The sequence below is a fragment of the Pithys albifrons genome, chromosome 5, assembly GCF_047495875.1.
Source record: "Pithys albifrons albifrons isolate INPA30051 chromosome 5, PitAlb_v1, whole genome shotgun sequence".
Lineage (NCBI taxonomy): Eukaryota > Metazoa > Chordata > Aves > Passeriformes > Thamnophilidae > Pithys > Pithys albifrons.
This window is the reverse complement of record NC_092462.1, coordinates 4,547,331-4,569,151: the sequence shown is the minus strand read 5'-3', so window position 1 is coordinate 4,569,151 and position 21,821 is coordinate 4,547,331. Positions and strand designations below refer to the sequence as shown.

Sequence of the window (21,821 nt, the reverse complement as noted above, 5' to 3'; positions counted from 1 at the left end):
GATTTTAAAAAAAAATTAAAAATCAACATTAATTGACTGAAACCAAGCTGTAAATCACGGGATTTAATTAATGTTATGTTCCCCTTACTGATTAAGTTTATAAAGAATACCACATCTCTGGCCAGCTGTATCAGCTGTCTTTACCTAATGGCAATTTCAGAGAGAAATTTTAATAAAAGCCTATAGATCAAGTGCAGCAGCCAATAAGCATTTCATCTATATTGCTCCTCAAAAAGCTGGATTGAAGATGGCTTGGAATTCAGCTCTTGGATTGCTGAGGACACAAGCCAAGGAATTGCAGGGGTGTCTTTGGCAGGCAGGTGTGGGTGGGATTTTTTGAAGTTTTCACTACATTTATGACCAATACTTGCAGATAAAGTCCAGAGGTAAAGTCATTGCTGTTCTGTGAGGCAGACAGAGGAAGGCAGAGGAGTAAATGAAAGAAAATTAGAAGTGTGATTGGAGTGAGGTTGTGGGCTACAGCCCTCTGTGACTCAGCACCAGGTATTTTTGTAATGTGGGTGAGTGCCCAAGTGATTTGCACTGACCTGTTTTATTCAAAAATGTTTGAAATACTTTAATAAAAAGTTAATGGATTTTGATGCAAATGTTCTAACAGGTATCAATTCCACATATCACAGTCCCAGCATGGATTAACACCATGAGTTGTTCTCACAGCTTATTTAGAAAGCAAGGGCAGTGCTGGAACAGGAACTCCAGGCCCCTCCGAGCCCGCTCCACACCGAGCATTGTCAAACTACTACAACAAAGGAACACTCATTTTTCCTTCAAGTTTTGAGCAAATTGAGGTATAATAAAAAGCAATAAACAGTGCATTGCAGTGGTAATGTAAACAGTGGCACTGCATTAATCATAACTTACCAATGTGGATGTAGCCATGTTTATACAATCTGTTAAGAACCAGCGTTAGAATGAGCCCAATGTTCCGGGAATTATAATAAGTTAGGTAGATAATCCATCCACAGGACAATATTGTTGCTGTTGAAAGATTACAATTAATTAAGGCATTTTTTAAAGTATGCTGTCCCAGATAAAAACCTTACCTACTAAGACTACCGGGCATAACAGTGTTCTTCCTAATCTCACCAAAAAATTTGAGACTGATGGGACACTAAGGGTGTGAGAAGGGTGAGAAGGGATGGGAGGGGGAAAAACAGGAAACTGGGAGTCCAGAAAAAGAGAGATTCTTCATTCTTCCATTGCCCAGTATACAAAAAATCCTTCTCCCAGAGGACCTGCAGATTTCATTACATACCACAAATTTCATTACATCACTTCTCATCTAAGAAGTTAAATTTTATAGATTTAATTGTAACATGCATTATCCCATGTGGTCATTTATTTCAAAACACCTTAAAAAAACTCCAACACCACAAAATCATACCACATTCCTTCTCTGCTCCTCTCCAAACTGTGAACTGTAACTTAAATTTGTGGTCTTTCATATCTTACAACAGGAAACAATATTATCACATCTGAAACTGTTTCCTAAGCTGCTGCATCCTGAGACAAACATGCCAGTCCTTGGGTAAGCAGAAATCTGTCAACAGTTCTAGCATGGAATTTGATAGGGAAAAAAAGGAAATAGCAAGCCAATGAGAAAAATGTTTAAAAAAAAATTAGGTCTGCTAATCCCCAAAGTCATTTTTACTTTAGTTGATTAAGAGCTAGTAACCTATTTCTAACTACAAGGGTTCTTAAAGCTTCCAGAAGGACAAACCCAAAAGGAGTGGCACTGTCAGGGAATGGACTAGTTCTAATTCACTTTACTGATAATTACCATTCCAAAGCAGAGTAGGAAAAAAACCTGAACTTGGTCATAGAAATTTTTCATTTGTGTGTATCCTTCATGCTGAAAAACTCAGATTTATGTGGCTTTTAAGGGAAATACAGAGCACAGAAAAGCATATGGGCACGATGCCTTCACCCTGCAGAGAGTTCAGATGATTATTAAAAAAAACAAAACACCAAGTAAACTTACAAAACCAACCTGTCCTTTTAATTTTTGCAGTGGCATACTCCACTGCTCCATACCAATGCCTGTGCTCAATGAGGAGGAGAAGGGAGAAGAGAAAGCCTTGCATGACTTTTGTCTTTTCCTTACTGGCAAATGGGTCCTGTGTGACCAAAATTCAAGCAGCTCACACCCTCGGGCAGTTAAATTGCTTGACATGTCAAACAAACCTAATCTGTGTGAGTGATTACACAGGAACAAAGCAGGGAGGGTTAAGGCTACATCCCAGAAAAGAAGGTGCTCCTGGCTCTTAGGGAAGGCACATTCCAAGGGCAGTGTTTGCCTCCCTCCCTCTCAGAGCAGGAACTCACTGCAGTTCCTCCATGAGCGCAGGGAAAGGTGCAATGACTCACACTCAGAGGGTCCATCCCAACAGGAAAGCTTAATCTGAGATTAAAGTTCAACTACACACCACCAGAGGCCAACAAGGTGCCCTTTAAAGGGGACATATAATGAGAAAAACCAGGCAACTAGTGCAGTTCCCAGGCACTGCAGTCCTGATGCTCTGCTTTTACCAGCAGGCTCATCTCTGCCTTTGCTTCTCCCTCACCAAATTCAGTCTCACAGAATCACAGACTATTCTGAGTTGGAAGGGACCCACAAGGATCATCAAGTCCAACTCTTAAGTCAATGGCCCACACAGGGGATTGAACCCATCACCTTCGCATTATTACAACCAAGTTTTAACCAACTGAGCTACTCTCAGGGTCTCAAGTGACAAACCCCACAAACTCTCTTCATTTCATGGTTATATTCTTGATTTTTAAAGCCTCTTCACTGGAACCATGTTTAGGAAATCACACTTGGAAAGTTTTACTGCATGTGAATTTTAGAAATTATTCTAGGATTGAACAGCAGCTCTTTGAGGGACATGTTCATTTCTGGAATTCATCACTGCTTTTACTGGAATCAATAGCTGTTCCAGCATTCAGGAGAAGAAACTGCTGATGTCTTTTTATGTTCTCTTACAACAGGATGCAGATAAAAGCAAAGGAGGAATGGCTGGTTGAAACTGGGTCAGTTAATAAACATCACTTTATAGATTTCTATCCAAACCTCATAATAACAGGAGCCAAGTCAAAGCTTCTGGAGACAAATATTTCAGATTTGTTCATCTGTGCCACTTTTTACCATGAGCTACTATCAGTGACTTCCCTTATCTTCACCTTGATTACACTGAGAATTTTATGTTGAGTACAAACCTTCCATGCCAACATATTAAAAGTGAAAGGAGTAGTATTTAGAAAGCACCTTCTTCTACTTTGTCTATGTTCTTTTCATTCAGCTTGGCCTATTGAAAAATAATTCCAGTAAGTCAACAGCCAACAGACTGTTTTAAGTTGACAGAAGTGAAAACTGAAGTCATTTTTCCTGTGCTGCCCTTCAAGTCAGGTCCAAGAGTCAAGGCTAAAAAGCAGGAATTATCTACCTTTGGAAAAGTCTGAATTTATTGCTCACCTCTAGTACTCTCACCTGGGCACAAAAACAACTTAATACTTATTTTGCTGTCCTTCATCCACCTGAATAGATTCAAAAAATAAAAGTACCTACACAAATATAGGGCAATAAGCACTAATGTTATAAGAAAATTAGCCCACCTAAATCAGGCATGTTTGCAAATGGATTACACAACAGTTTGGCTCAAAGGCTTATTGTGGCACACAATTTAGTGCAGAAGTTGTGTCATTAAACACAATAGCTTTGAGATCACTTTTCAAACTATACCACATTAAATGGCAGGCATGGACATACTGCTATAATGAGGTTACTGTATCTGCCTGTCATGCTAATCCCTTGTTATGGTTTGAAAGAAGAAATTCAGCCAGGACAGAACAGATGAACCTTACCTACTAACAGCCAAACCACGTTGGAGTCATGTTCTGTCAGGAAGTCTTCCAATTGTGTGATACTTGGGACAAAACTATCATTTTTTCTTTGATCCATTGCTACACTGTTTTTGCACCAGCACTTATAGAACTAAAAGAGAAAAAAAACACAAAACCAAAATGAGTAATAAGCCCAGTACAGAACTATGAATTAACTTATTTTATTCCTTTAATAGCATCTTGATGATTCTCAGCTGCCTCTTCTTCAGCTCCAGAGTTCCAGAAATACTTCCATTCACCTCTGCTGGAGCAGTTTCCAGGCACAAGCCTCCCCAAAACAAATCACAGAACAACAGAATGCCAGGATATGCTCCCCAGATTTAGTAGCTTGGATGTCCTGGACTGCACAGAAAAGCAAATACATGTACAAAACTGCTGTGCTACAGCAGAATGGCAAAAGGTAACTGCACAGACAAGTGAAAATGAGTCTCCATTAAGCCTTTTAACATGCAAAAAGGTAATAAGAGACTAAACCCCTGCTAAGGAAAGGCCAAAGCAGACGCTTTCAGGAACTATGGAAAATTCCCTTAACCTTCTAGTCCACTGTGTTCATCAACTCTTCTGCTTTCACATGGATTTGCATCATGTCATAAAAAGTGACTACATGTGCCTGTGTCATAGAGGGCAGAAAACCAGTCCTCCTGATTTTACACTTACTCAAACCACCCATTAATCACCTTGCAACTGGGTTATATTAATTAAATGTGATTAACAGGGTGTTGCTCAACTCCACAACATCTCTAATTACACAGCAGTATTTTCCTTGCATTAGTTTCACTGGAATTCTCCTCCCTTGTCAAGCTTTCTTACAGGAAGAAAAGCATTAATTCTGCTTTTTCTTTTTTGTCATGGCTTTTTAACACCTTCCAGCTCCTGGCAGCCCATCTTCCTGTCAGCACTCAAGCCTCAAAGAATATGAGCAGACTTTACTCCCTTTCTTTATCAAGCCTCTGCTGCTCCATCAAGGGCTCTGAAACATAAAACTAAGTAACATTAGCAGCATAACAGCTTTGGGATAGTCAGTATTTGGAAATGTTAGCAATAAAAGTAACAATTCATCCAGTTTTTATTGTAATATCCATACAATACTCTCATTATTGGAAAACAAAATGTAGAAGTTAAAAAACCCTGCCTTTGATGCACTTATTTCTTTTGCTGTACCTCAAACCAAGAGCCTGTGTTTTGAACTAAAATATGAGTAGAGTCCCAAGAAAGTGCTAACAATTTGTTAATTACCTCTTCTTTAAGTAGGAGCAAAATGGGGAGAAAAGAAAATTAAAGCAGTAAACAGAAGCAAAGAAACAACAACAAAAAAACCCCAACCAACCCTTTCCAGCAGTGATGATAAAGAAGCTACGAACAAAAAGGAATAATAAGTATCACATACACACACACACACAGACATCCAAGAAGAAGCTGCTGTTTTAGAAGGGATGTTACACCAGCAAATTAAACCACATAATGGCACTGTGATTTGCTTTAAGACATCCACAGTGCCTTAATAAAAAAGCCACATGTCAGCTGGTGTTCTGAAGCAGATGATGCCCCTGTAGGCAGGCTCTGGGAGCCTTTAACCTGTGAATCACAGACAGGGTAACGGGAGAAACCCAAACCAACACTTCCAGCAGAAAGGAAGGAACAACCTGTTTCCTCCCTGTCTTACCAACAGACAACAGGCTCACTGTTGTGAACAAGACCACTGTGGAAGTGCTGCCAATAGGTAAGGAGTGCCCATCTGCTGCCTCAAACACCACTACTATTTAGGTCCTCAAGGAAGAAACCTGCAGCTTTTTCCAAAGAAATTATCACTCAACCTTCCATGATACTGAGACAGGACAGTGAAAACCATGATGCTCTAAATGAGATTGTGGCAAGACAATTCAGAGGCTGCGAGTACTGGATTCTGATATTTAGCTATTTAAAGACATAGAATCACAGAAACATCAAATCGATTGGGTTGGAAAAGACCTCCGAGATCATCAAGTCCAACCCTTGGTCCAACTCCAGTGTCCATCAGGTTTGGTGATCACTATCCATAACCCCAAACAGGACAGCCTTTGAATTTTTCCTCTGGAATAATTTGCTTTTTGCATGCAAACAAACTCAGGATCTCCCATCAGTCACCATGTGTCAAAACAGCATATTAGAGCTTCCCAGCTGAGCCTGTAACACCCCACCCCACTGGTTTTTGGTTTGGTAGTCTTTGCCCCTGATCAAGTCACCTGAGGAGGAAGATGTTGGCAATGAAAGTGTAACCACCCCAAAACAGGCAGTGTCAAGACCTGCACCAGATGTGACCTCTCAATGTGCATCTCAGAGGAAGCAGGGGTTTAACCCACCTAGATTATGAATAATCTTGGCCATATGAATTGGTGTAATAGAAAGGGGAGCAAGCAGAGACTTCAGGAGTACACACTGTTTATCATGTGCATTTATATGGCCCGAAGGATGGAGCAGCAGGATCTGGATCACCAGGATGGTTAAGAGGAAGAGATGTAGCCTTATCAGGACAGGTATTTGCTGCTTTGAGGAACCAGCATTTCTTTCTGTGGACAGTCCTGCGCTTTCCAGCATCCATCTCCCAGGCTCTCTATGCTGTAACCATGTTTAAACCCTGCACACCTCTCACCTCCCTCACTCTGCTACATTTATTCCTGTGTGCAATCTTTGCAATCCGAGCAAACGGGAACTGTTGCACCCTCCAGGAACACTGACCCAAGAGGTTGCTGAGCCCCTCATTTTCTTTCATCCTACTGCTGTATTCTCCTGAAGTAACAGTACACTTTGCAAACTGCTCTTTGAAGGATGAGAGCCAAGTCTGGGTGTGAAAGTGAGTCTTACCAACCCTGCTAGCACACAAAAGAAAATGCAACAAAGAGGAAGAGAAACCCAGAACCTCTCATTTACATCCCTGCCTTTATTTATAATCTTTTCCCAAGGTCTCTGCTGTTTTGTGATGAAGAGCTCAATTACCAGGTTGAAACACAGTCCGAAACCATGACAAGTGTGTGGATTTGCCTTTCCTCTGCCTTATTTTTAAGCAGTATTTAGCATGTCATTCATGGCTCTCATTTACCACATACCACATTAATAAACACATGTATTAGTTTTCTCCTGGGAAGGGGACAGGAGAATAGGAAGATTCCATGGCACTGAGGTGACAGAATCCTCATACTCCTATTTATCTTCACAGCAGTCCCTCAGGGCATCATGCAGTCATCATTCTGCAGTGGAATATGTGAAGCAAGGAGAAGATAGAAGCCAAATCCTTTATTTTTGATGTTCAGACTGAAATACTTGGGGCCTGCTTTTCAGGCTGTGCATGTCCAGAGCCTCAGCAAGCTCAAAGCAGACAGTGGACTGGACTGAAGATGTGAGGGTTCAGTATTGCTGTAGAGTTGCACCTCCAGGTCAGCCAGGCTCTGCCTTTATAGCAGAAACATTTTAATTACTCGTGTCACACATTAATCCATTCTCCACAGTACCAAAAAGATGCAAGGAAAGTTACAATCCACTGGGGATGCACTTCATTTCCAGCCTCCTTCCACTGTTATACACTCAATCCAGTTTTCACTACAAGCATCCCATCCCTAAAAAGCCAAACACTCACATGCAGCTGCTCCAAAGCTTTATAAACCCATTGCAATCACATCAAACAGGCAAACTAGTTTTAACCTCAGCCTGGCAAATTAACACAACACTGAGAACAAACCTGTGCTTGAACTGAGTCATTAACAATTTACAGAGGGCATGAATATATGCAGGAGCTGGCAGTAAAGAAACCAGCAGCTCAGTCAGCAGGCTCTGGGTCACCAGAGTGCAGTCACTTGGCAGAGACAGCTGCAGCCCAGGGACAAATATCCCACCTGGAAAAGGTCTCTCCTGTACCTGCAGCTCAGGGCAAAGGCACCGAATGTTTTACTCAGTGCCTGGGAGCATTAGGATAATGTGAGACTGGAGCTGTGTAAGAAAAGGAGCAAGAAAAAGGAATGTCTGTTTAACACCTTTTTCCTGGCACACCCCATAGAGACAGCTGAATAAAATGGGTGTCCAAAGGTGGAGGAAAAAAGAGCATTTGATAATGAGAAGAAATACTTTTATATGGTTATGAAGCAGGTAGGGACATAAGGGACACTGACCATTCCCACTTTATCATTTAGAATTATGGTGGGAGTTTAATTTATCAGACATTTCTCTGACCTTACCACAAAACAAGTGCTTACTGAATGTATGTTAAGTGTTGTTATTAGACGTGAAATACCCTTCTGAGGATACCCAAGTCCAAATTTTCACAACAGTTACAAGTTCGTGGAATCACAACGACACCAAAATGACACATTAAACAAAAGGAGGCAAATGTATAAAAAAATGAAGATAGATAATAGGCCTGGATGCTTCACATCCCCATAAAGAAGCCGTACCCAAAGGAGTTCCTTGGAGAAAAGGAAAGAAGAGGCATTTTTGTATTTTACCCACTCCCATCACTGTCTTTCAAAGGGTCTCCAGTAACAGCTGCCATGAAATCAAAGCTTTACATACTTAAGTGGTGTTATAAAGGAGCCTCTCAAGGATAGACACAGCTGGACTGAACTCTCCTCTAAGGGTATCCTCACCCTGTCAACACCCAGACACACATCGGGCACACTGCACAAAACAAAAAGCTGCCAACCTTGGCGCCTTTCCCAAAACACTCCACACAGCCCTGAAGGCTTCAAACCCATCCCAGCACCGCTTAGGAAGCTCAGCTACTCTTTAATCAACAAGTAAGGCAAAGAGGAAGGAAGAAAAGGAAAGCTTTTCTCAAAACACACGTACACAAACCCAAATGAAGTGACAGCACCCGCACAGCAATTCTGCCACGTGACCACTGCATTGCCATCATACCCGATGTGGTGTTGTGTTTTTTTTAAAGAAAAAAACTAATATTCAGGCCTATTTTCCTCCCTGTCTGCTGGTGCTGAAGTCCCACTAGTGGCAAAGTGTAAACAAACTCAACTAGTGCTTTAATTACACTAATGAAGTCTTGCTACAACCTCCAGCGGAAACAGCTGAGCTGGAAACAGAGCCCAGCAGAGTCACACCTGGTGCCTGTTCAGTCCGAGTTAAACTAAATTTGCACTACAGTGGCTTGGTAAATAACACCTTTGCTTCAAAATTAATTAAACTAAAATGAAAGTATATCCAAAGCAACTGTAAGATGTAAGATAAAAGCCGTTCTCACAGTAGCCCAGCTGATGAGGCCGAACTTCAGGGCACAAGTGATGTCTTCTATTTATCTCTTTTTAGTAGTACAGGACATGAGTTTTCATACAGAAGGAATCAAAACCAAACTCCTGCCATGGCAACCAACAGCACTCCCTGCATCACTCCACTGTGAGCCTAGGAGTGCCTAATTGAACTTTAAAATTCAAAATCAAGTGAAAAATCATCCAAACCCCAAAAATATATTGTTTGACTCCACCTCCCAGACTTGCTCAGGGGAGAGAGTTCATTCCCTGCTTACATTGCCAGGTTTTGATGCTGCAGAGGGAAAAAGGACAAAACCAAAAAAAACAACCCACAAGTGACAGAACATAAAGACACAACAGCAGAAATAATTCAGAACTTCCCTGATGCACATTCCTCTACTCACAGAAAAAAAGTAAAATAGTCCTTTTTGGGGCTGGTCTCAACATTAAGACAATGCCTCTATTTCCAGAAGTTTACTTCCTCTAAATTTCTCCTCTGACACATTACCACAATTTGGGGAAATGGAAAGCCTGCCATAAATCAACCTAAACATCACTCTTGTGGCCACATATACCATCATCCTTAAGGGAACCATGTATAGATCTTTATCAGTGTCCATCCCAGCCTGAAGTCAGCACTAAGGTTTTGGCACTGCAACAAGTGCTATAATCAGTTATTTAAGGAGATAAGGAGTTACCAGGAGAAGGTCTCACATTTCACAGCAAACACAGGATAATTCTGCACACTGCTAAGAGCACTAAACCCTCACCCATTTACCACAGGATAAAGTCATGCAAAGGGGCAATTACCACAGAGCAGCTGTGCACATCTCACCTGCCACAGTTTTCTAACAGCACAGCCAAGAGGGTGAGCGACCCCAACATGCCACACACAAGGATGAGACTCTGCCTGAGCATGTCCAAACCTTCACCAAACCAATCCCAGACAATCCACCACCAGCAACATCTACTCCTGAACACTGTCAAATGATGAAAGTTCAGGCCACGATCCTAAGCAAACATCCCCCAACATCCACCCCACAATACTGGTTTTATCAACGACTGTTTGAATAACCTACTGACACACTTTTACAAACAAGAGGAATACTCCCTCACACATTCCAGTGTTTCTTCTCAGTTGCCAACATTTCTGGCCCAGTTGTTTATCTGGTCACTACACATAAAAAGTAGAAACAAAACGCCTGCACAGCCACAATAACATATTTTAAAAAAAAGCCAGAAAAGCAGAATTAATGGATTAAATGACACAACAACAGAACTCAAAGGGCAACAACTGTGGCCCTTTCAATGTGAAACCTGAAAATATGTTGCAGCAAAATACCAACTCTGGAAGTGGTCACAAAGTTGCATAAAGGCTGCTGTGTCTTAACATGGGGAAACCAATCCAGGCATAGGTTGTGATGGGATATTGGCTACTTCTAATCTGCAAGAGGCACCTCCACCGTATCAGGGTTCTGTCATATATTATAAATGTTATATTGATAGAGTACATCAGGGTTTTTATTGACAGCACAAAGTGCAAGCACGTTATCATTACACCATTACGTATTACACCACTGCAGCTTCAGACACCCCAAAAAGCAGGTGCACCTCGTGTAACACCCTGCACGGTGTGTTACACCCTCCCGGGGCCGCGGGCACGGGCGGCGACCGCACCGGGACCCGCACCGGGAAACTCCCCCGCAGGCCGGAGCTGCCGCCCCGCGGGCTCGCACCCTGCCCCGCCGAGGGGGTCCCGCCGAGCCCGGCACGTCTCCCGCGGCCCCAGGCCCCACGGGGAGCGGCCCCGGCGGCTCCTCCCGGCGCGGGGGCGGCTGCGTGCTCCCCGCGGCGGGCAGGCCCGGGCGGCGCGGCGGGGCCGCTCCTGGACGCGGGGCCGCTGCGGGCGGGCAGGGAGCGCAGCCCGGCCGCGGTGTGTCCCCCGCCCCGCACTTACGCCATCGCCCTCGGCGGCTGCTCCCCCGCGCACCCGGAACCGGCGGCGGCGGCGGCGGGGCCCTCCCGCACCGCACGGACCAGCGCGGCCCCGCCCACGCCGCCACCGCAGCCAACCGCGGCGCGCCGCCCTCCCGGCCGGCCAATGGCGTGGCCGTCCGCCCCCCGAGAGGGCGGGACGGAGGGGGCTGCTCGGCCAATAGCGGGAGGCGGCGCTCGGCCTCTGTGTGTGTGTGTGTTTGTGCGCGGGGAGCCGCTCCCGCCCCGTCGGCGACGCGCGCAGGCGCGGGCACGGCGGGCGCGGGCACGGCGGGCGCGGGCACGGCGGGCGCGGGCACGGCGGGCGCGGGCACGGCGGGCGCGGGCACGGCGGGCACAGCTGGCGAGGGCACGACAGGCGCGGGCACGGCTGGCACAGCTGGCGCGGGCACGGCCGGCGTAGCCCCCACGGCCACGGCAGGCGCGGGCACGGCTGGCGCGGCGCGCCCGGGACCGCGGGGGTGGCCGCCCCCGGTACGTGCGGGGCCGGCGTAAATTGTATCCCGGTTTACGGGCCCCTCGGTGGCTCTCCGCGGCTGCTCGGAGCGGTGCGCCGGGAGATGCACAGAGCGCCGCTGCTCTGCCCTCCCCTCCCCTGCCCTGCCCTCCCCTGCCCTGCCCTGCCCTCCCCTCCCCTCGCCTCCCCTCCCCTGCCCTCCCCTCCCCTGCCCTCCCATCCCCTCCCTTGCCCTCCCCTGCCCTGCCCTCCCCTCCCCTCCCCTGCCCTGCCCTCCCCTCCCCTGCCCTGCCCTCGCAACTCTAACTGGGACGCTGCAAGGGTTTGCCGCTCAAACCGCTGCGGGCTGGCGGGTTCGTGTTCCTGCCCCTTTCCTTCACAAAGAAGTGAAGAAAACCCCGCCCTCAAAAACCAGATAAAAAGTGAACTGTCAGACGGTTTTTGAACACTGTGGCTTGACGGCCGGATGTAGCCAGATAAGATAAACACGCAGATTTCCTCATGTCTTTCAATCACCCAGGCGGGAATCCTACAGGCTTAGGCGGAGCGTCAGAGGAAACCGAAACAGTGATGGAGTGTGTGTCTGTGTGAGTCTGTACCTCTTTCCATGCGGTCCTTGCACACTATCGAGACTGGTGCTCCACGTTCCTCGATGCTCACAAGGCAGTGCAGCATTCCATGTGCCCCTGGGCTCTCAGCCAGCAGCAGGGTGAGGGTTACCCAGCCTTGGGCACCTGGATTACAAAGAAGGCCGGTTGTACCACTTCATACCTACAAAATAAACGCTATGGATGAGAAACAGACTCCCCAAGCCAGGATCCTGCTCTCACTGGCCTGACAGAGCTATCCAAGGGCTGCCTGGATGTGCTAGGGCCAAAGTGAAACAGCCCAGCAGAGCAGAGGGCTCGTGGCTCCTCTCTACCAGCCACGTGTCCTTGCCTCTTGCCTCACATTGCCTCAGGAATACCACATGGTTTTCCCTGCAGATCCAACTTTCTGCTGGATCAGCAAACAGCACCAGGGCAGGGATGCCCCTCGGGGCCTGGCAGGAGCTCTTAACCTGGCACAGAAAGGCACTGGTTGGTGAGATTATCCCCTGAGCAGCACTTAAACCAGAGTGACCCCTCACCTTGGTTGCCCCTCACTGTCCTGAGCGGCTCCAGGCACCCTCCACCCAGCAGATGAACCACCATCACAGCAAGTGTTATCTAATGAGGTTTATCCTTCATGGGTTTTGATTACATTCCCGTCATACTAAGCATAGTAAGACAAATATTGTTTAAATATCCCTGTTTTTCATACTGAAGCCCCCCTTCCCACTTCCTTCCCCATTGTTGCTGGAGCCGTGCACTCCAGGGATGCTCTGACCTGCTGTGCCAAGGGGATGGATGCTCAGGGTCTTGGGAGGCTCTTCCAAATGTTTTTATCCACATGGTGCCTGGAGGTTTTAATGAGGTCCACACAGTCAGGCCACGTGAAGAAATTTTAGCTCAAAGTCATCACCAGAGCTTGGGGAAGGTGGGTCTTTGCCTGGTGTAGGAAATGGAAAGAAAAGCTTTAATGCTGATACAGGCCTGGCTAGAACATTGAAATATGGAGTTAACACAAGGAAAAATATTTGCCCCTCTAGGGCTTTGAACTTATTTGTTTCATAAAGGGCACTCATATTTACCTTCTCTGTAAAAGAAACGTGCACTCTCTTCTCACAAAAATATTTTTTGTGTTTGCAAAGGCCAAACTAGATTTATTTTTAATCTCTTATCAACACAGGGCAGAATGTGTCCCAGAACAACCAAAATAAGGCAGAGGGAGAATCATAGTATACCACCACAATTTAAAGCTACCAGGATTGAAATAGAAAAGCCAGGATAGCTGAAATTCTGAGTCTTATCCCAATACCAGTGGTGGGCAGGAATGCAGAGACTCTAAGTCTACTTGTGCAACAGATAAAATCAACCACAGAAGTTACTCCATGCAGTATTTTTAAGTAAAGCTCAGCTTAAGCCAAACATGCTGCTGTGTTTCTATAAAATATTAGTACCTGTGTGTGTTTGTGGCCTGCAATCCAGCAGTTTCTCTTTGCCTTAGGACAGACAGCAGCACTGCACTTTTATATGTCTTTGGTCCCTTCCTTTGCTAATGCAGCAGTAACAAGAACTATTTCCAAAGCCCACAGCATAGAGTAATTTTAGCAATTAGTGGCAACAGTTTTATATAATTTTTAGATTTAGATATGTTCAGTTTTCAGATCTCCTTTTTTCCACCTGACAGTTATTTTGTCAGCAGCATCTGACTCAGTCTAAACAGATGAGTTGTTCTCAGGCTCTCACTAAGTCTCGCACAGGGACAATGCAGTGAGTTGCTGCATCACAGCCTGGAGCCATGGGGAGTGGGTGCCAGGATCTTCCTTTTTTAGGTGGGCACTTGGTGTTATGTCAGAGACTCTGGCCCCATGAGTGCAGCTCCTGGAAGGCAGGGCTGTCACACGGAGGGGCTGGAGCTGTGGAGGCTGGGGGTTAGTGCTGACGTGAGGGTTGTGGATTCTCACAGCACCCCTGCCTGACTGCCTGCTGCTTTTTTTGAAGATTGCATTTTTGGGATGTTTGCCTGTGTTGCTGATTTCCATCACCAGTTTCATTCCTTCCATTGCCTCCCATGACCTTTTGGGGGACTGTCTACAAATTAGCTCCTGATATTCCCCCCCCCCCCCCCCCGCCCCAGCTTTCTTTTCCTTCTCTCTCTTCTGAAAGGAGCTTTCTCTTCATTTTCTTACCAAGAAGGAATGATGCTGGATTGCTGTCCTCAGCCCTTCCTTCTGTACACTGATTCCAGATAATAAAATACATTTGACATTTGAAGTTGATTTGTAGAAATTACTTTTAGAAGGCTAAATTAATGATCACAGCTTCAAGATATGCGATCCACATAAACCTAAAAGCTCAGATAAGAAGAGAAATGAGTGGATGAATTACCTTTATCTGCTGTAATCCAGTTGATGATTCAGATCTGAAGTACCAAGAAAGCCTCTCCCAACACACTGAGCTGTTCTTGAGGCAGCTTAACAGGTGATTGCAATAAGATTGAGTACCTTAAAAGCAGAGAAACATACTGACTGTAATACATATATATATTTATTTTTATACCTAAAACTCCAGGACTTTCTTTGTAAGCAAAGAGGACTAATTGAAGAAATGCACTGCTTTAAATTATTTACACCTTTTCTGCTTTGCAGGAGAAGATGCTTCTCTGCACACTGTTCTAAAAGCTCCCAAGTCACTTAGGTCATGGGTTTTATCTTTGGTTGATGCCATCCAAGGGTCAAAGTTAAGCTGATGCTGAGGCTGCCAGAATTTATTTATACAGAACCAGGTGCTGCTGAGTACACAACACTATTAAACAAAGAAGCAAATATGTGATTTTGCATATTTATACTCATTTCTTGGACTTAACTGATTTCCCTCATTAGGGCAGCCCTGGCATTTTTCAGGGGAACAGAGCAGTCACTGCCCCAGCTGGCATTACCTGATACTCATGGGCATAACTCCTCCCAAAATCCTGCAACAGCCCAGGAAGCAGGACCAGACATTCCCCATCCTGGAGCTGGGAGCTGATTCACCAGCATCAGATAGTTTATGAGACAATTCATTTAATCAGGAAACCCTGAGGAGCCCTTTCATAGTCTTTATCAGATTGCAAAGCCCTTGTCAGGCAATCCTCTTGCAGGGAGCTCTCTAACAATACCACTTTGGGGAATTGTTTTCCCGATGCTGTACTGGGAATCCCAGGAGGCTGCAGAGAGCAGGCTCAGGTGTCTCACACCTTGGGCTGGGCTCTGGCTTGGGTGGACCAAGGTCGGCATGGGAATCCACTCAGAATTTGAAATATTTCCCTCCTCTCCCATTTCAGAGAAAAACAATCACAAATACATAGAGCAAACCACATTACTGGCACTCTGTGTGATAGAAAACCAAATTCTGTCTTCAGCTGTGCTTTGATGACGGGTTTGAAGTTGCTGGAGCTGTGAGTATATCCATGGAAGTACTGCTTGGTTTCCTCTTTCCCTAAAGAACATCAGTGTTTACTATAAGGGTTCATTCTAGATTACATTAAAAACAAACAAACCCTGAGCTTAGACATAAATAAATACAAATATTCCTTATGCAAAATAATCACAGCACTGCAAAAACTCGCTACAACAAGCCAGAAGCTGCTGGGTCGAAACACCCACGTCCTTTAGCTTAGGGGCAAAGTCTTAAATTCCTTGGTTCTTTTCATCTGAGGATAAAATCACAGACACTCAGTTCAGAAAACAAACAAATATTAATAACTTGTATTAAGTACATAATTTGCCAGAGCTGGAAGTCACTTGTTATCAATTACAGAATTAATTTATTCCATACTTGACCTTTCAGTACTCACAGTGTCTTTTTTTCCTTCCAAAGCCTGTTTCTCCATGGAGCCTCACTGAGCATTGTCTGTCTTTCAAAAGAAGTTGTTCATCTCATGGTTTACCCAAAAACTGATGCCTAAAGAGGTTCCTTCTTAGCTGGAAAAAAATCCTCCTTGCTCTTAGAGTGGTTTACTGGTGTCTGGATCTGTGCACCAGATCTTTTGTGAATATAGGAAAAATGTAGAAGGATCAAACTACTCTTCATTGCATCCCTACATAAATTGTAAAGAAAAATATAATTTACTCTACACAAAGGATATTTCTCTGTCATATTTCTCTAAACTAAGCAATATAGTTCTCACCTTGATCAGCAGCCAGAATGATATATGAAAATGCCAACAAAAAATGTTAGTTTTTATATTAGTTTCTTCAAACTATAATTTTTAATAAACTCTCTCCTTCTGATTAATGAGTGTGATTATAAACCAACAATAAAATCTCCATTTTATGAACAGGTGTTGTTTAGCCAAAGTCACAGGAATGTTCTTGTGCATCTCATTCAACCCTCCTCCATACAGATGATCCTGTGAGGAAACAGGCATCAAAGCACATAAAATGAACACTGACTTCAGCCAGGGTTTAGCTGGTAGAAGACAAAAGCTTGTTAAAATTCAGCTATGAAAGATGTTTTCAGGCAGCACTAAAAATCCTATTTCTGTGAAAAATTGCTACTTTTAATTTCAGAAAACAACAGGTGAAAACAAGCAAAGAGGTTGGGATTGTGTGAGATCCCATCACTGTATCTTGGCAATCTCTAGAACACATTTGAGTGTCCTTGTGTTGCACCTGCACACATTTTTTCACAAAATACTTTGCTTATTATTTAAAACCCCCTCATTTCTCACCTGTCCCCCACATCACTTGCCAGGTGTGCACACATGAAACTAAATTGTGTTCTTGCTTCCTTTTTCAATATTAATTTTTTTTGGTATGGATTATAACTTCCTTTCTATTAAGAAAATGGTTGCTCTTGTGTTTTTCTATGATCCATTCATTGAAACCACTGAAAACCTCTCCCTGGCTTCAGGTGAGTATTTGGAAGCCCCTAAAGATGCTGGAGACCCTCCCTGCTCCCTGGCATGTCTGTACCCCAGGTAACAGCAATATCCAGCATGGCAGAGCTCCATCTTCACTCTTTCTCCCCGTTTCTTTTTCTGTCTAGTTGCATTATTGATTCATACTGGATTTTATTGTGTGTCTGTAGCCCTATAAATAACTATCTGTAGGATAACTAGAAGCAATTATGTCCATTCCCACACTGTTCACATCTTGTGTTTCACACATCACATTTATGTTGTTCTGCTGGTGATGAACATCATCAGATGGTAGGTTAGCCTCAGGTTTTAAAATTTCTCTTATTTTTAGTTATTCCAGCTCTCAGGAGAAGTGCATTGTACTGAAACACCCTATTATAAGAATTTTTGTGCTAGATGTATAGGCAAATTGCATAAGCCTTTTGTCTGGGCAATCTAAAACCTATTTTGAACATACAATGAGAGGTATTTACCACGTAAAGTTTCTTTTTTAAACTGGAGACCCCATTCCTGGCCCTGATAATTATCTAGAAGAATGAACTGGCACACAGCAAGTGGGTGTAAGACTCTGTTGCCAGAGAAAGAGGTGAAAGCACAGTCTTTTTGGTGGTTCATGGCTATTTTTAACTTTAATTTCCTTTGTAATTATTTCCTTTCTGGATTCATAAATCTGCAGTAGCCTGTTATATAAATCCCATCTATCCCATGTTTACAAATAATTCTGGCTTATTCTCTATGTTCTTTGCACTCTGGAAATTCCCACAGACTTGAAGTTTGGGTGTATTAAGACAGACACAGGATCTCACCCCATGTTTAATGCCAGGCCTGGACAAATTACAAATACCCACCTACCTTCCTTTTAACCTCCTCCAGCGTTTTTGTTGAAGAAGCCACTTTTCCCTTGGTGTTTCAATGACTGTTGTACAGCAGGACAATACTGAGACTGTGTGGGCGTTTATTCCTTTCATTACGTGTCCATTTTTTGGTTTCAAAGTAAAAAAAGGTGGAGGAATCCAACAGTGAATTCTTCATGCTCAAATATAACATGGATTTTTAAGGGGTGATGTAACTGTGCAACTGAGGGAATAATGACACTTAAGTGCAGTTTTTTAGGAGGTGAAAGAAGAGATCTAAAGCTAATAATTGTGGCACAGAAAATCAGGCCAAAGGCTGTCAAAATTGCACTCATGGAGAACCATTCAACACACGGAACAGTGATAGTTGGCTGTGCAACAAATTACTATGTAATGCAACTTACCTGTGTGCAGTACCTGAAATGCTTTGTGCCTACATGACCAAGGGCTTTGGAAGCTGTTTGGGAGATCCTCTGGTAGATTATACATCTATAAAGTCATTTTTTACAATCTTTTGTGAGTAGCTGCTTGGCAGCATCACTGCGAGACCACAGGTGTGACCATACTCAGTGAGAGCAGTGACTGCTCATAGGAGTGGGTGAAGTGACTGCTTTATCCCTATTTTCCACATCTTCTGAGAGTTTTCCAGGATAAATAAGAAAAATACAGGTGAAGCACTGACAAAGCTGTAAGGACAGTGTCTTAATTCACTGTGGATACCTTCACATCCAAAGGCTGTGACAAATTGCAAACGAACTGCCTCTCACCTTCCAGGCTTAAGGATGAGCAAGGTGACTTTAAAAATGTTACTTAAAATAACAAGCAGCACTGGGAATAGAAGAGGAAGCACTTCAAGATGTACAGTGTTCAAGGAATTAATCAAGGAGGAGTCAGGACCGGCCATGGAACTCTGACCCATGGAAAGCTCCCAAGCCCTCACCTTGGACACAGTGGGATTGTTCTGGGAGAGAGCACATTCAAGGCTTGGTCCTGTTCTCAGTGAAATCACTGCAAGTCTGGCCCATGACATCCATGGAGACAGGGGGCAGGCCCTTAATATGCCCCAGAGGCCCAGAGGAAATGCTGCTGACACTTCCACACTGCAGATCCCACTTAGTGCACAAAGCAGTACATTGGGATTGGTAATAAAACAGGATGATGGGAACTGGCCGGTGGTAACACTCAGAGACAACCAGTGTGTCATTGGTAATACACAGATCACAACCTTGGAGACATACGATTCTGGTGATTTCAACTACTAGAGACTTCACAAATTATGTTTACAACAGTAATTTATAAAAAAGCAATTTATCACATTTGCATTTCCTCCACTGTGCAGCTTCCCTGATTGTACTCTGACTATTCTATTCTGCAGTTTGCCACTCTGCAAGACCAAGGTGATTTTTGCCCTTAAAAAAACAGCTCTTCATTTTTCCTGTCCCATGGGCAGCTGGCAAATGACAGCTCAACATTTTCTGTTTGCACAGCGTGTCCTCTCCCTCTACCTGAACTATCCTTGAAAACAGTTAACACCAGCAGGTATCCTTGAACCGAGGGTCAAAGTCATTGAAAAACTCACTGGTACAGAGCAAACTGGTCACCACTGCTGTGCTGTTTCATAGGCTGTTATCTGAAATGCTGGATGCTTCCTACGGCAGTGGTGGAAGTGGGGGAGATAGGGAGGCACTGCCTATCTTGTAGAGAAAGGAGTTGCACAGTTTCCCCTTCAGCCTGTGGTTAGTCCATGTCTCAGGCTCATCATGTGTGCAGGAAAGGGTTTGTCAAAGGACTTACTCCCTTCCCTCCTCCTTGTGTTGACTAGAAAGCTTTTTCTTAAACAAAGAAAGAGTCAGTAACACTTTGGCTTTTCGGGAAATAAATATTGGTGCTTTTTGCCAAGCAATATACAAAATATTCTGTGAACCCAGCACAGCATCAGACCAGACAATTTGTAAAGGGACAGAGGTCTGTGAGTTGTTTTCTTTCACCTGTGTTTAGGCATTCCTCCTTCCTAAGAATTCCTTGGAAACATTGGTGAGTTCTCATGACCAGGTCTACCTGGTCATGCACACCAGTAAATCAGAATATTCTTTCCAGAGAGGGTTTCTTTGGGCTTTAGTCAACACTGCATTGTGCCAAATGTGACAGGTATGTGACAAACACTAACACATCTTCCCCAAGATGCCCAATAGTTGGCTAGAGAAGAGCTTTTACTAATTTGTGAGGCAAAAAAGAGAAAACTTTGGCTTTCCAAACAAGAGCCAACAAATATTGTATTTTCCATGAGTCAAAAAATGGCAGAAAACTGTTCAAAAGTCTACAGATTTATTCCCTAATCACTGTATGTTTTATGAGTTCCTATAGCAAGCTTCCCTTAGAATGCTACCAGAGGACAAGATGTGCCATAAGGTTTTAGGCAATGCTGGAGAATTTTAGATTTTTGCCTTGAAATGTGTTCATCCAGTTTAGATTTTATCACTATTCCATTTACATTTGCAAGGGACAAGGAAGGAAACTGAAAAACAAACTTATTATGGAAAGTGTTTTCAGTATTAACGTGCAATGTAAACAACTCTGCTCTTCCCAGATTTCATTAGTAGGACTTGCAGCCCTTTAGAAACAGGGCTTCTGCTAAACTGACAGTATTCCTTTGACTTTGGTCACAATAGTCATGGCTTTTGCAGACTTAGCAAAAAGGAAAACTGCTTACTTTAGCACTAGCACTTCCACAAAAGAGAGAGCCTCCTCTCTTCTGGCCTTCTGCAGTGGAGGTGCCAGCTTAGTATTTCAGTCTAAGAAGGAGCACCTTTGTCAGCCCAGAGCCAGCTCCTGCTGGCAGGGAGCAGCCCTGGATCCAACAGTGTCCCCTAGGAGTGCTTCTCTCTGTCACTGTCACCCACAGGCACAACCTGGGAAAGCAAAGAACCCAAGAGGGATGCACTGACTGCTGAGCAGGGTGCATCACTCAGGCACCAGGATGGGTTTTGATTGGCCAAATTCCTGGAGTTGCTGCTGATTTTTAATCAGCTCTTTTAATACTTTGTATTGATTGCAGATCTAACCCAAAGCTCACTAAATTCAATGAGGATAGGCTCTGTCAGGGCTCTGAAGATGGTGACAGAAGTAACAGATTTGGTATAACTATCTGCAAACACAAAACCCTCCTGAAAGCTGATTTATTTTAAATATTTGTTCTCCATTTTAACCATGTTTCTCTCTTTACTACCTGCTGCTGCATCTCCCACCTCCCTCTGCCCAGCTCCAGAGCCCTGGGTGTCTGTGATCCTGTGCAAACTTTGGGGATGGAGAAGGCTGGTGCTGTTGCACTGGAAAGAAGGAGAGATAGCAGGGATGAGAGGGAGTTGGACAGGGTGACTTGGCAGCTCCCACTCCCCTTCCAAGGACTGCTGAATGGATACATCTTCTGCACAACCAAGAGAGATGGTGAGAAGAGTGATGATGGGAGCAGGGAGATCATAAAGGGATTGGAAGCTGTGTCCTGGATGCTTTCCAGCTGTGTTGTTGATCTGTCTTCTGAACAAACAGCCTCAGCCTGGGACCTTGACATGGCCTTTCAGTGCCATTAGCAGTTTTCCAGCTCTCAGAACACACTTGCCTCATTTGGGTCTGCCTGGGATTTAGAGGTGATTCCTGCTCTGTCCAGCAGGTGCATGTGGGGAAAACTTCCAGCTCTGACCTGCCAGTCCCAACCAAGGGTATCCCTGTGATCCCATAGCTGAGACCTAATCACCACAACCACATGAGCATCCAGCTTTTTTCCCATTTCCTCAGTTACCTCTGATGTTCTTCTCAGCCTCAGGCCAGCCTTGGCACCCCCACTTTCAAAGAGGGTAGAAAACCACATGGAGATGGAAAATCACT

At 44.3% G+C, this 21,821-nt stretch overlaps 1 protein-coding gene across 8 annotated transcripts in view; it reads right to left on the bottom strand.

The window, feature by feature from the left end:
• The window catches only part of BLTP1 (bridge-like lipid transfer protein family member 1), a 99,168-nt gene extending 87,973 nt beyond the window's left edge, over positions 1-11,195 (bottom strand). For all 8 annotated transcript variants that reach the window (XM_071555511.1, XM_071555512.1, XM_071555514.1 and 5 more), the window contains exons 1-3: positions 11,107-11,195; positions 3,883-4,012; positions 883-999 (exon numbers count right to left, since the gene is read on the bottom strand). In XM_071555511.1, coding sequence (XP_071411612.1) covers positions 883-999; positions 3,883-3,979 — 214 coding nt within the window. In that variant the 5' untranslated portion in view covers positions 3,980-4,012; positions 11,107-11,195. The remainder of the gene's footprint in view (positions 1-882; positions 1,000-3,882; positions 4,013-11,106) is intronic.
• Positions 11,196-21,821: the final 10,626 nt, after the last annotated feature.